At 44.7% G+C, this 15,620-nt stretch overlaps 1 protein-coding gene across 1 annotated transcript in view; it reads left to right on the forward strand.

Annotated features, from left to right (window-relative positions):
• Positions 1–15,620, forward strand: part of LOC119399040 (core histone macro-H2A.1) — a 60,132-nt gene that overhangs the window by 15,541 nt on the left and 28,971 nt on the right. The window contains exons 4-5 of the mRNA XM_037665859.2: positions 3,478–3,552; positions 12,579–12,669. Of these exons, the coding sequence (XP_037521787.1) occupies positions 3,478–3,552; positions 12,579–12,669 (166 nt within the window). The remainder of the gene's footprint in view (positions 1–3,477; positions 3,553–12,578; positions 12,670–15,620) is intronic.

Genomic DNA, 15,620 nt, shown 5'->3' on the forward strand with positions numbered 1-15,620 from the left:
AGGGACGCATTTTCTTGCCCTCATGTCATCCCCTTCCCTGCGTAGCTTCGGCGCGCTCGCTGGTACGAAAGGAGAGAGAAAACGCTTAAAGCGTGTGGGGTCTGATGAGAGATCGCCGCGCTTGTGGAACACACAGAGACTCGCTGCTGTTTCCTGCATGCAGCGACGACACCCGTGGCCCCTGGCCACCCGGCTACACAAGCCACGACTCCCAGAGTCAAAGAGACAGAAGAAACTATTTACAGAAAACTTGGACCACCTACGAGGCTTCCATACTCACTCGCTTCGGGCTTGCCTACAAATACATGCTCTGTGCCTCGCTCTCCCAGGATGCGGACCACATGGCTCCCGTACCGACAACTTAATGATATTCTTAAAAAACGATCAACCACTTGCGAACAGAAAAAAAAATCACGCCATATCCATGGAATGCATGTGGCGTTGTTTCTTTTTTCGAAATGAGCTAAATCCAGAAACCGAAACTAGCTCATACCTATATTGCTCCACTGGCAAGTACATTCTCTCAACTTTCCTCTAAAAGAGTTATCAGAACGAAATGGGTCAAATACCAACAGCTACGTGTGCTCACAGATCTCGTTTCAAAACAAAATTGAGCCAGATCCATGCGCCGTATGGATCGAAATGAGTCAAATCCAGTATGCCAATAGCAGAGCGCTTCAGCGATCATGTGATTCAGCAAACATGAAAGCCTCCGTATGATTTCCCGCCTAGCCTGACTGCTCTGCCTGTTTTCTGGGTGTTTCTGCAAGTTTTGTTTGCCCTTTCGGAGCTGGAGTATCATGGATGCTGATGGAAGTGAAGAGATCGGCGAGAGATCTTTCCCCAGACATCGACGACATCGTGAACAGAAGCAATGTCGATGCCGGCGAAGCAAGAATGTGCCGCTGCCGGAATTTAAATAAAGTTTTTTCAAGAATACCGCATTGAGTTCAATGTTTCAATTCAATATGAGCCAAATCCAAAGTTATCATGCTAATAATGCTGAAATCTGCTGCATATTTTTAATTGATTGTGGCCAGAAACTTCCCCTAGTCGACATGTAAAACATATCATAAAATAGCCTTGACAGCGTTGTATTTAGTTTGCATAGCAAACTTTTGCCGTTATCTCAAATTCTCTTTGGATGGATTTGACTCATTTCGAAAAAAACGCCTCGAATGATGATAAGTGGGCAAAGCTCGAGAGGGGGAGATCATCGGTAAACCGTAACTCTCCCGTGAAAGTTGCCCATTACATCATTAGAAAGATGTAAGACTGTGCGTATATTATACAAAATCAACTTTTATTTTGTTCTTGTTCGTTTGTTGTTTCGTTTTTTCGTTTGTTCTTTTCATTTCGTCTTTGGCATGGCGGCTGGATTGCGAGGTCGCTTCATTATGACGGCTTTATGGTCCGTGAAATGAAGCGAGAGAGGTTCTTGTACTGGCTGCAGTGGGAAGTTTGCAAACACTAAGTCTATGCACGTCCCTCGGATCGTGGTAGGTTGCATATGGATACATCTGAGTGCGTATTTGGAAAGCATGTGCTGCACGATCCAGTCATTGGCAATGAGGTCCACGTCGAAGTCCCCAACCAGCACAAACGAACGGTTCTTGTACTTGTTGTCGTAGTCACGTAACACAGCGTCTATAAACGACTTGACGTCCCCGATAGACAGGTTGGGTGCGAGGTACACGGTCATGACGGCGACTGAATCGGTGGACCGGTGTTTCGACGCGTGGTGGCGATTCCAGGCTCGATTGTCAGCTCCGCGATGGAGTGCCAAGCATGAAGCTTATCCCGCACCTCCACCAGTGTAACGATGTGGGATCGACGAGGACACGGAGCACGACAAAGAAACACGCTTTATCAATCAGAGAAAGAACTGCAACGTCTTCTTCGTCCCTGCGCTGGGCCAAGAACACTCGCGCTGCTTTGTTGCCATCACCACTGGCACATACGCGCGGTATAGGCGGTCACGTATGAGCTAGGAGGGACGAACCCACGGCTTTAGGAGCTTCGCCCCTAAAAAAAACTCTTAGCGGGTTGACAAGTTCAAACTCGCTACAGCAACCGATCTCCTTGCTGTCAAGAAATCCCGCCGCCAATGCTAGCGATGAAAATCCCCCCTAGGCCTAATCTGACCGGCTCAAATACAAAGGTTGCCCCGAACCGCGAGAACTGTCATCCGATGCCCCAAGAGCTCCACGTTGAGCAGCCAGTGTGGGGTCTGATGAGATATCGCCGCGCTCGTGGAATACACGGAGGCTCACTGCTGTTTCCTGTATGCCAGTCTATCCTCGCCGACAGAGTGGCGCCACCGCGCCACCTCACACCACGCATTCACAGCGCGACATCTTGCTCGGCGGCTGTTAATGCTAACTGCAGCTAATCTGCGAGGCACGCGTGTGCTATGAAGTGCAAACGACTTTACAGGGGATGATAGCACCTCCGCAAGCGTGCAGCAAATCCCTGTAACTGCTTGTACTTGACTAATTCTAAAAACTTTTTGCGGCAGTCGATTCGTGAGGCAATACGCTCTTTCAATTAAGCCATTAGACGATTACTTGGAAAAGTGTTGCAGGGCCCCTTTAAACGAAAATGTAAAACTTTATTATATAAACCAGTCTTGGTTTCTGTGCCCATTTTATGGATGTTTCATGATGTCGCGAAACACTGGCTTGCTCTGTTCCTGTGGTCAGTGCCACTGGGATAAATTATCTCAGCCAGGAGAAATGTGTGCAGCATTCTTATTTTCTTTTTTATGAGCACTGTCATTATGCCTAGCATTAATGCTACACATTTCATTAGCAAATTTAGCTGTGTATTATGACATGATGATACTAATATCAATAACATCAGGTCCAGCTTTCGGCAATATACTTTCGTATTAGCTGTTTGACTACCACACTGGTTTTCCATGGCTACCCTTCCAAGATTGAGCAGCGGAGCTCCTAGACATATGTTCGACCTACAGTCAGAAATTTCACTTACAAATTTTGTGTGTTCGAATACCTTTCCATAGCCGCTCTGGCCCCAAGTCATCCACCAAAGTGAGGAGCACACAGGCATGGTTAGACTGTGTGTCGTGTTGTAGAAGAAATATTGCTAGCTACCTTGATGGAGTGGAGGACGAATGGAATGTCAGGGGAAGCAGAGTTAAGCGATCTTGTGGCTAGATAGTGTTAACAGTAGTTGTGTCTTTGTCCCATGCACCTAGTGGACTTTGAGGATGAATTAAGATGACCTGTGAGACCTATGTATCTCTTAACAGATGAGGATTGCTTTAGTAACTTGTAGTGCCAAACAAGTTAACATAGATATCTATGTGCTTAGCTAAATTTCTTTGAAGTGCTTAAAAAATTATTTTGTTCACAGCAGGGCTAGTTGGTATCCAGCACTTTGTTCTGTTTGTTTTTTCACCTGCCCCATCATTCACACTTCTTCGCCATAAATATTTTTTCCTTTGTTTTTCAGGAATCAACTGGTGCAGAGCCATCACACACCACTGTCACTGTGTTGTCAGAAAAGAAGCTGTTTCTTGGCCAAAAGGTTGGGGCCTTGGCATTTTATATTGATGATCAGGTCACTGGCAGGTCAATTGTGGTTGTCTATTTTACTGTACCCTGTTCTGCTACATTGCACAGTTGCTTGGGATCTGTAGTAGATTAGTGCTCGAGGTGACAGAAAAGGACAGTTCAGCTTGGAAAATATTTGGTACTTTGTAGTTTCTCAGAATAGAATCTCACTTTGGCAGATAAGTGCGAATAGCTCAGCCCCTTAAAGGGCCTCTAAACCACCTCGATATTTTTTTAACATTTGAAGTAAACATGTGCATCAAGTTCAGAATTCCGTCATGATCAACAATTCCAAATGCGGCAGTGCTACACGCTGTGGGCTCACCACAAAATAAAAGAACAATCATGTGCTCCTCTAGAGACCTTTCCGGTACAACCAGTGCTGGTCCTGACGTCACCAGTGTGATTAGATGATGTCACTTGGAGCAGACACTGTCAATTGTTTGAATAGGAACCTGTTTGTCTGCTAGAAGGTAGGAGTGCTCCCTGCTCTTCCTCCTCGCAAGACGAGGGGGAGAGACGAGCTGACGAATGGAGCGTAGCGAAGAAAAGAGCGAAATGAGCAAGGGCCGCGTTTCAATCGTCAAGTGCGTGTAACTCCGCTATTACTGCACCTTTTCGAAAAATTCTTGTAGGTATGTGTTCGTTGTAGACTCGCACACAACTGCAGCACCCCAACTAGTAAATTTTGACCTCTGCGGTTTAAAGGCCAACTCTGGCAATTTTTTGACCATGTCAAAGTAATCGTGTTTTTATGTTCCTGAGACTCCTGTCATGGGTCCGATAACAGAAATACTCGGCAAATTGTAGAATAATTTTAAATAAGCAAAAAAGCGCAACACCGAAACCGAAACCCAACCGAGCAGTACTCTCTTCGCAGAGTTTTCGTTGCATATTATGACATTCGTTGGCACTTAACGGCCTTTAACTTTCACAGTGATGCATTCCTTCTCTCGTTTGTCCTCTGAGCGTAGTTTGGCGCGCAAGCAGAGCTCATCCGCAGTCGAAGCGGTACTCATGTAATGTGAGTGCCCGCAGCATCGAGCGGCCGCTGCTGCGGGTTTGTCAAGCGGCTGATCCCAAGACAAAGCTTGCTTAACCATGACACAGGGCTGCGCATTTGTTGGTGTGGAACTGCTGATTTGTGATTATGTCACGTACAAGTATTTTTAGCAACTTATATCCGAGTTTCAGCCCATAACAAACGACGCGGCCGCTAGGCTGGCATGGTCACATTTGACGCACTATAACTTGTTAGCAACCAAAATAATGCAACGTTTTTTTCTGCACAATGGCAGATGACGTCCTTGACTTCACTCAGAGGGATTTTAAAAAAGATTAAAAATGGCCTTTTTGAGAAAATCATTTTCAAAGTTCGGCGTTTTTGGTAAATCACTTACGTTTCAGCCCAATTATCGAGTAAAACGGAGCGCGATAAAACCACGCAAATTATTTTAAAAGAGAGCAAAAGTATCAAAGTTAATATGTACCGATTTTCATTATCCTCACTTTAACTTGCTTGCAGCAATAAATGCCTGAAATAGAGGTATTTTGTGCGATTTGCCAAGTTTGTGATTTTTTTCTTCAAAAGTGCTTTGACAAGCAAGGGAAATAATAGACTCATAAGATTGTATTTCACTTGTTCTTTAAGGGGAATAAATATTGTGATGAAGAAGTGCACCGTTTTTTTCCTTGGTGCGCTCAAAATTCAGAAATCGCGAAATTGGCGGAAAAGCGTTTTTTGTGGCCAAAATTTATATATTTTTTTTTCTGGCGAACAAATTTTTTTTTCCGCGAAACTAACTGCGAGACCATTGTTCTGGGTGTAATGCCTAGACCTACAGTAAATTTCATCACAATCGGGAATGGTGACCGGGACCTCGTGTTCGATCTTATCTGGACACACCCAACTCAAGAAAACGCTGGTTCCAACATGGAGATGAAAGATATGGCAGAGTTGGGGGCTCAATTAATGCTGTTTTGGGCCTGAAATTTGGGCAAAAGGTCTGAAAAATCGGACGACGAAGGTTTTTAGCATCCAAAATTTCAGATGTTCTTATATATCGATGTCTACGAGGCAGATTTGGAACTCCGGACTTAAAGGGAGCACACCCTTTTCCGCCACATGCTTCCACAGAAGTTGAAGGAGGAGGAGAGGCTGAGGAAATGGCATCTTTGCCTATCACGTGTAAAGTGGTGTCGGCAACACTTTGGCTGCACCAAATCATGTACATAAATAGGATTCGGCCTCTACATTGCCTCATTCTTGATAAGACAACTATGAAACATCGCCCCGCCAGTGCTTCATCAACCTAGCGAAAAGAAACACTTTCATGTTGCTATCTCATAAGAATATGCTTAGGAATCCTCTCTAACTTTTTTTCTGCAATTTTGCTTCTAAGTACAGTCGAACCCGTTTATAACGAATTCGAAAGTGTCGCGAAAAGTGGTCGTTATATCAGTAGTTCATTGTATATGGACTTGCCCTTAAAAACGTGCGCTTAGCGGCCAAGCCGTTTTTTTTTTTTCTTTGTGCGCTTTTAATAAAGTGCTAACAACCCCTTCGGTGACAAGTTAAGCCTTTTCGCGTCGTGAAGAGACGCCCGCTGCGTGCTCACGAGTGAATTAACCGGCTTTGCAATGAGCTGACACCGTTTCACCGATGCGCGGTGCCGCAACGTGGAGCCGATCATCCCTGGCTAGTTGCGTGCATCGTGTCGCCTACTCGGGTCGCGGAGTCACTGCCGGGCCGCTTGCTGTATGCCGTATGTGCGCGTTTGTACGTTCTTTGTGCTTGCTTCACTCTGAACTGTGCACGGACGGGTGCGGCGACTAGCCTCTTCGTTAAACGCGGCGAAAACAAGCATTTTCCAAGCAACACGCACTCTACGTCTCCGTGATGCTCTCGCGGCCCTGCACGACGATGCGCGGCGCACTTCAGTTGTCACCTAGTCAACCACGCAGTATACGCTCGCTGTCAGTGCGTCGACGTTTCTCAGTGCCCGCGCCGCTTAACAACAGCGAGTTACTTTCGTTTCTACAAAGCGACGCGCACTTTAAAGCGGTCTCGCACGACGCGGCGTCGGCGAACTTGCGAACGGCAGCATGGCTAAGCATGGTGCACTCGTACCGCCGCCAATCCGCAGTGTACGGCGTACGCTACACGCGCAGCCGAGCAGATATCTACAGACGACTGTGATAAGGTTGTCAGCTATAAGGCATAATGGCACGTTCTTCGACGGCCGCCACCTCGCCTTCGCTCATTTCTGATGCTTATCCGCGAAGGCATCGCCGCAATCGCGCGGGAGTCGTAATCACCGATCGACCGGTCTCTGCTGTTACCGAAAAGATGGACGACTTTTTGCGGCACATTGTGGCGTCGACGAGTTTAGGGACGCAGTGAACCTTTTTGCGATGGAAAGTTATCGCGGTTATCACTTCTTGCATTTATGCCTTCTCGCGTTTCAAGGCATTGTTTGGTTCATCGCAGGCGGTCGTAGCTGCAGAGAACGGAGTCAGGAAAGGTTACCGTGCGAAAGCTGACCGCAAGGCTTCATACTGCCTACTATTTTTTTTTTCCTCCCTGCCATTTTACCACTGAAGAAAAGGCTGGAAAGTGAGCAACCTCGCTCGCAGCGTCTGAAATCTGCATGCGGTGCTCACCGGTCCGGGTATCTCAGTCGTGAGTAAACTGCAGCGGGGCACACGCGAGCGCTCGCTCCTGTCACGCTTTAGAAGGCATGTTTTAACTTTTTTTTTCGCTTCGTATGCGCCATATTTTTACCGCGACCGTGTCTGAAGTGTTTGTTGTAAAAGTAGGAGGCCTTGAAAAATGTTCGCTATATCTGGACGCAGCTTCAATGGTTAGCATAGGAAAATCGTAAGTGCACACAAATATGGTCGTTATAACCGATAGATCGTAATATGTGGGATCGTTATAAGTGGGTTCGACTGTATTCGAACAATATTCTAGAAATATTGGAGAAATATTCGAAAAATATTCGATTCGATTCGCACTCACACTTCAATATTCGAATTCGCTTCGCACCCAAAATTTTGCTATTCGCACAGCTCTAGTAAAATGCTATCACTGAGAAGTTTCTGGACTAACTAAAGCTTCTTAATATTGCTATGGGAAGAGTGCATAAGTTTGGCAATAGCAACGTTCAATATCGCATTGGTAGAGCCGAAGGAATTTAATATAAGCCAAGTACAAGCCACCTTTCGCACGACGCGCGGATCACCGCATACCGATAGGTCCGGTCACACACGGTGCACCCTGCATACATTACGGAAAGTGTTTCCGTACGGTAATGTTCACACATGTGCACTCTTCAGCCGGTACTGTATTATCATACTTTCCATGCGGTAAACCGGCCCTGCTAGCTAAAACACTTATATAAAGACGCAGGGTAATCGTTAGGTGCGAGTGTTTCGTGACTGTCAAGGTAATTATATGGGGAATCGTGTGCAGCCCACAACGCAACACCACAAGGAGCTTAAATTCACACGCCCAGCTCACGAATTGCTAGCCAAAAGCATACAATTGTTGCCTTGTGGCACCTCGGTTCTGTCACTTCCGGTTTGCCAAAAATGACATCATGCTCATAATGTTGCCCATAATTCTGGGAAGCGAGGTGGAGAGAGTCGGGGCAGTCAATAAAATTCATTTGTAATGAATCTGCGTATCTCTCCAGCCTGTAATTTGGCATAAATGACGGGAACGTACCCAGCAAATTTTTATTGAATTTAAGTGACCTTGAAAGATTTTTGCCTTTAAAGGTGTTTAAATCGAAGCCAGTGCTAATATCTAACATTCTGTAAAATTTTGCTGCACACAAAATGAAAATGTCTGGCTGCCATCTTGCTAACTGCCATTGTATGGTTCCAAGTGTAGTTTTTGACTACTACTTTGCATTAGGTTGATGTTTGTCTGTTTGAAGATGGTATGTTTCTCCTGCATCAGCAGCTGTGTTCCTCATTAGAAACATTAAACCAATGATTCCACTCCTGCGTCAAACTGTTTCAAACAGGATTTCCTGTGCCATCTTGATAAAACTAGCGTAAATTGCAGCAAGCAACTACAGTCAACTGATGATTCTTTGGACCTGCTTGAAAATTTGGACTCTTTCACGGCAATGCCACAAGTCAGTGTATGAGGACGTCTGAAATTTCAGATGCTGAAACTCTCTGGTGTCCGATTTTTCGGATTTTCTGCTCCGACTTTAGGTCCAACACTGCATTAGTCGAAGCCACCACTGCTGCCACGTTGATCATCTTGCAGGCTCGAACCAGCACTTTTGCAAGTCAATCTGTTCATCGCCATAGCAGATTCTAAAATTAAGCTTTGCTTCAATGCCTAGGTGTTATGCTGTGAGGCATACCTAGAATCCGAAGGGGCCACTGTCATTAGAAGAGCCAGAGCAGGGGCTAGTTGGTTGTGCATAGTCAATACTTGCAAAGCGTTCAAGCAGCGCGTTGCAAGTATCGACCTGTGTCGCGGTGTGAGTATGGAGATGCCACACTGGAAATGCAGGGAGGCATGATGGCGGCAGGTGGCAAACATGCCACTACGACTTAATCACTGACAAATATGTTATGATAAACATCTTCAGTTAACTGCTGAGTAGTGCACGTGGCCTATTGCAGTTGTAAGCTACTGCATGCTTTTAATAGGGAGTTTTAGCTTGTACGTATACTTCTTTACGTTACCGTGTTACCGGATACCGGATGGAATCTGCGCATGCGCGAACCTTTACGGAACGTAAACTTCTGCGGAACGTAAACTACTCGCCGGATAGGCTTTACGTTCACGGCCCTATCTCACTAATCCACCTTCGTTCGTGGCTACTCGCGATATCCGCTTCGCGGAGACTCCAACTGCCGAGTCAAACTGAGCCGAAGTGCGAGCGCCACTTACGATCACCTTATTTCACCCGGATTACCGAGGCTAGAGCGACCTAGAATACCGAATCCGCAAACGTGAGAGGCCTAAAGACGCTGACAGGTTGGATAGGTGGCGCCATCTAGTGGGGCCATGGTGTACCAGGCAAGCACAAAATTGTTATTGCAGAAACATCGGGCGTTCTACTTCCAATGTAAATGCCTTGCAGCGGCATAATTACGAATGAGTTGCCTTTTTAATCATTTTGCCCCCTCAAGAACACTAAGCGAAAACAAACGTGTTCATGATTGGGGTTGCACGAAGCGTCACAAGATGTCGACACCATCGTCCGGTAACCCGGTATTGCTACACCCCTTCACTTATACCCGGATACTGCACACGCTAAAAACCTCTCTTATGATTTTTCTGCAGCGTCATTCAATATTATCTAAATTAAATGTAGTTTAAATGCAGTTTAAATGCAGTTATCATCATCATTTAGTGGTTTGCGCATACGTAAAGGTTTACGTACGTACGTAAAGGTTTACGTTTGGGCAGCTAAAAAACTTTACTAAAACTCGAGTTCCGGTAAAACAGTAAACGTAATCCGGTAACGGTAACGTAAAGAAGTATACGTTACAAGCTTAAACTCCCTAATAGGCAGCAACCTAAATGCACCGTGCCACTGGTCACTGCTGCCTCTTTGTGCGTGACCACAAAGTGCACTGTACAAACAACTTGCTTGTAGGAATGCGTGCATCTCGCCATCACTTTATCCGTGTGTTGTTAGGAACGGAGTGGGCACGATGAAAACTCTCATGGCAAACACTTGTGTTTGCCATGAGAGTTTCACAGATGCAGCAGGCATCCTGGCCGTGACAGCGTGAGCTTAGTAAGTGACGTACTGCACACAACTAAATAGAAACTATTGGCTCCACGGTGCAGCGAATACTGTGTTTCAGTGAAGTGGCAGAGATTTTTGTACAGTAGCACACCATTTAAGTGCACACACGCATCGGGGAAAGCCGGACGAATCCGCTCTCCTGCCACAGCCTTTGTGTTCCGCATCAAACATTTCGAAACGCTCCTTAGTATCGCAATTGTGTGCCATGGCATGATTGTGCAAGAGAGCCTCAATTTTTGCCACACTTTGCTGGTATTGGTGGCGCTTATCACGAGGTGCAAATTTGCAGTTGGAGGTTCGCATGTAATTAAATGGGGTTCCCAGCAGGTAACGAATGTATTCAGGAGAGCCTGTACGAGCACCAAAATGCTTGATAAGTGCACTGGCAGGCCTTCAGAGCTGTTTCAGATGTGGCTGCAGTGATTTGACCACTTGAATGAAGTAGAAAAGCATTAATTTGTTTCTTTGGACGATTTTGTGGTCCCAGAAGTCCCCCCCCCCCCCCCCCCCCCCCAAAAAAAAAAAACAAAAAAAAACAGACGTTGACTGCATTTGAATGTGATGGCATCTATCGCTGGCATCTGCGCTGCTGGTGCAACATAACGTGCATTTTTGTTAATCACCCCCTGGCCACCAGAAATATTTGTTTCGTTGCAGCTGCATGATGCTAGATAATGGGATCATGCAAGCATTAAGAGCTAATGATGGAAAAGCCTTGCTTCATGCCGGAGAAATGCAGTCTCTTCTAGATCTCGGTTAGCCAGTTTGTCTTTTTTTTTTTGTAATGCGCTTAACTAACAGCTTTTTGTTCACTGTTTCCAAGAGCTACATAATTTAAACACCACAGAGAAAGGAAAAGGAAGTCTTGGAGGTAGCCTTCCTTCGTGTTAGAAGGAACTGATAGTTAGTGGAGTCCCAAGCAAATGACACAGTGCGCAGTAGCACAAGCATGAATGGGGGCATTTATGAAACCTTCTGTACAATAAACCAGCTAGCCGAATTGTACAATAAGTGTAGCATGGCACTTGGACACATTGAGGAAGCAAGGAAGTTAGACTTGGCACACCAGGATGTTAAGCGAGTAATGTTCATTCCTTGCAGAAACCCATGGTGAAAATAGATTTATTTGTGTGTAATAAATATTTTTAGGGTTAGTATAATGCTGGTTAGTACATTGATCTGTGAACTCTTCTTTCGTGAGGTTGTGTTTTTTAACAACTTGATGCAAGCTGCCATAGTCGTTGCAAGCCACAGCTTGATAGAAAGGTCTAGCAGATTAATTGGAGACACAAGTGGAACCCTCTTGCCTCAGTGTTTTGCTTTAGCTTAGCCTAAGTAAAACACTCAACACTTCTGCATGCTCATCAACCTACAGCAGCCGAGGACATAGAGCGAGCAATGCTGTGTGTTTCTGAAGAAAAAAAAAATTTACTGTAAACAGGAAGAGCAATTAATTGTTATTTGATGTCTTCATAAGATTTGCTGGTTTCCAATTGCACTTGCATCACCAGTGATGTAAATTTGATGTCAGTAGAACAAAATGAAAACTGGAAGGAATTGTATGGCGTCACAGAGCCCCTGTTCAGCAGTAGCCTCCTCCACAATTATAGAGCACTAATTGTAAAAGCGTTGCATAGGTGGCTGGCACTGTGGAGACCTACCACGCATCGTGATGAGGTGTGGAGGAGATTCTTCATTGTAAAATTCCGTTCTGTAATTATGGGACAACTATGTTGAAAGAAAACTTTGCCTTAGTTGTTAGTTTGCCAGCGGGCTGCTGACAGTGACCGATCTCAAAAGGGCAGGAGGGGGGCTTAGTCTCCCCTCGCTTCCCCGTAAATTATTTTACATAATCTTGCTGCGACTAGGTATTTCCCGGCCAATATGCAGCTGTGTCACATCTACCATTTGCAATTCATTTCCCCGATAAGGACATAACATTGTCGTTTATCTCCAAATGTCATAGCACTCTCTAGTTGTAACTGGCCCTTGCATCAAAATACACTATCCCTGAATCAACCTGCAAGTATGAACCAACCAGCCCAGCAGCGCATCCTGCTAACATAAAGCAGGAATGAGTGCTTCATGGCCACTGATGCTGTCGTCGCCCGGTTATATGAAATATTGTTCTGCCATTTACTGCAAAGTGAAAGAAAAAAGAGAAAAAGTGGTGCGTCTCGTGCATGTAAAATTTTGTCTGGCACTGGTGCAGCTCACCGTGATCCAAGGAGACATGGCAAGCGTGACAGTTGATGCAGCCGTCCACCCAACCAACGCAAACTTCTCTCTTGCTGGGGAAGTGGGTGAGTGTCCCTGTCTGCTGTCTCCCTACCATTCTCTGCCCCCTTTTTTCTTCATGGTTATGTCTGCTTACTTCATGTAATTTGCTGCCAAGTGACACATCTCTAAGCCATTCTTGTCTACTTTAACACTGTGCTCCTCTCCATTTCTCTGTGGTCATTGCTATTAACCATGGCATTACTTTTAATGGCAGACATGGGATGAGGCAATAAAAATAGCGACTACAATTACATGTGGGAACTTCTGATTGTAATCTAATAACAACATGAACATAATTAGTGCAGCATGAATTGTTCACTACAAGCTATGTGCACTGACACTAGTACATAGGAGAAGTACGTAAAAAGATAGATGGATAAGTGGAGTGGGTGAATCTTTAAAGATGGCAGCACTTGAATAATGGCCACCATATTAATTTAGAGACATGACACAAGGTCTTTTATTAGTTACATTTTTTATACCAAGTTGCTCAGTGGCCATGGCACATTGCCCAGCAGTAACATTCACATTCCCAAGTGGGTGGAACTGGAAAAAAAAAAGAGAATTGTACATTTGATGTTTGTTACACCAGAGTATAGTAATCCAATGAGAAACGTTATTTGAATGTGTGTATACATTTGAACATGATACATATTCAAAATTCCTTCTATCCTAAAAGGTGGTGTTGCAGTATGTTGTGAAATGGTGTAACTTTACATATGCCACAATCTAATGTTCGTAATGCCACAATCTTGTGTTTGATTACAGTAAAAGCTGGATAATTCGAATTGCATGGGAGTGCTCACCCAGTTCAATTTAAATGAAATTCACTGACAAAAACAATAAATAGTAGGCTGAATATGAGATGAAAGGCGTGGCGCACATCTGGGGCGATACCTTTTTATTTATGAAAGAAAATTGGCAATCATCTCCTGGCTTTCTTTATTTTTTCTTCTTTTTTACCTCAAAAAGTAATTACATTATTTTGAGTTTGGGCAATTCTCTAGTGCTCCAGTTTATTCATATGATAGGGAATTGCTGCAAATCATAAAGGTGCAACTCAAGAGCACAGCTGTCATCCAGTCAGCTCTGTGTAACAAAAGAAAAAAATGTTGCGGCATCCAAGTCTCTCCACGAATTCGAACATAAGCTGGAAAACTTTGAGCTGCATAGGCGGTACATGTTTTGTCCTCTTGCCTTCCGCAGTTTCCCAATTTATGCTCAACATGAACCAACTAGTCCAAAAGAGTGCTTGACTAATCAATTCGATGTGGTTGTTTACTGGCAGGCAAAAAAGAAACGCTTTAGTATGGTTACTGAGAGTTATTTCTTTTTATTTGTCTTATCCTCTGATGTGTATTGCACCACTAGCCGCTGCAGTTGTCCAGTGGTTATGCAGGGATGCAACAGCGGCGCCAATTGCGCCAGTGTGATACAATTCCTTATTTTTGCGCCAAGCTCCGCCAAAAATGTGAATTTTGTTGAAATTGCACCACAGTGTGCCAAAATGCCCTACCAGCTTCAAAATTTTCTCAATTGCACTAATTTTAGAAAGAAACAGGGGCCATGTTGGCCACCTGCAGTTTGAACATCATCATCCAATCCACTCCAAATGCACATAAAATCTGTGCGCGTGCTTTATATTGAGGGCCCGAAAACTTTTTTTTTCTGCTTGTTGCAATGCTTCTCTACATGGACATTTGAAAGTCAAAGCGGAAGCTCCGTGTAAAAAGTGCTGACAATGTGCTGCCGTGTATTCAATGGAAGCTTTGACCATTTTCCTGCCATCAAACTCTCCAGAGTTTCCCGGGAGACTCCTGAATTTTGAGCAATCCACCCGATTATACGAGCATGGCCATAAATTTCCTGATAAACAGGCCTAACCCTACCGTGAAACAAAAGAGCAAAGAATAGCGGTTATAAAATTTCCTGGCCTTGTTCTATCTTGTGCAGAACGCTTTTTAAGTCATTTTTGCAGCAGAACACCGGTACGGAAAAGTGCATTCAGATTGGGAAGTGGCTACTAGTACAAGCTTTCACGGGACGCAGCACATTTTGTTCCTTAATTACACACGTGCATGCACCGTATAGTAATTACAAGTACCGTATTTTCCGGTGTATAAGACGCACCTTTTTTCCTAAATTTTCGCTGGTGCGTCTTATACAACGGTGCGTCTTATATACGCAAAAAGTTACGTGATTCTGCGAGACCAATTTGTTTCTATTTAATTTATGAGTACGATAAACAGAGCTCGAGAGCATTCGTAAAAATATATCTAATTTTGTTTTAACAATGAAGCGGCTGCGATCTTAGATGTCAGCTACTTGCTGTTCAAGCAGCGCGTCGACCACGGAGATTACGGCCGCAATAAAAGCCACCACTGTCGCGTGCCCCATTGTACTGTTTGAATTGTTTGTTCTTAAACGAAGAATTAAACCCACAGAACTGAGGCAATAAATAAAAAAAGAGCACCACAACGGTCCATTGTAACGTTGTAGCGCCCACAATATCAGTTACAAAAGCGAAAGTACCACTTTATTATCATCATCATCAGTTTTCGTGTGAGACGTTGCTGCAGTTTAGCAGTAGTCGCAGCTTCCGGCTTCCGGTCGCCATTTACGTTTTGTATGCGTGTGTAGGTGGTATCCGACGATCGTGTGATAACCGTGCGGCGCGTTCGTTGTTTATGTGTTCTCGCCAAGTCTGGTAATGCCCTAAAGGTATGGTAGCCACCATAGTACAGGCAGTGCCAACGATGTGCTTCAAGGTGCTTACAAGGCTGCGTAAAAGTTACTCAGAGGCTGACAACGGCAACCCAGCGATGCTGCCAACCGAGGCGGAAGAACTTTTGACAGTGCGCCGGAGGATGTGGCTTCAAATCCTGTAGAATAAACAGTGGTTTTCTGCGCCTTGGTAAAACTGCTGCTTACAGATATTCAGTGCCGTGCGTGACTACGCATTTCGCAATCAATG

This window comes from Rhipicephalus sanguineus, chromosome 1, assembly GCF_013339695.2.
Source record: "Rhipicephalus sanguineus isolate Rsan-2018 chromosome 1, BIME_Rsan_1.4, whole genome shotgun sequence".
Classification (NCBI taxonomy): domain Eukaryota; kingdom Metazoa; phylum Arthropoda; class Arachnida; order Ixodida; family Ixodidae; genus Rhipicephalus; species Rhipicephalus sanguineus.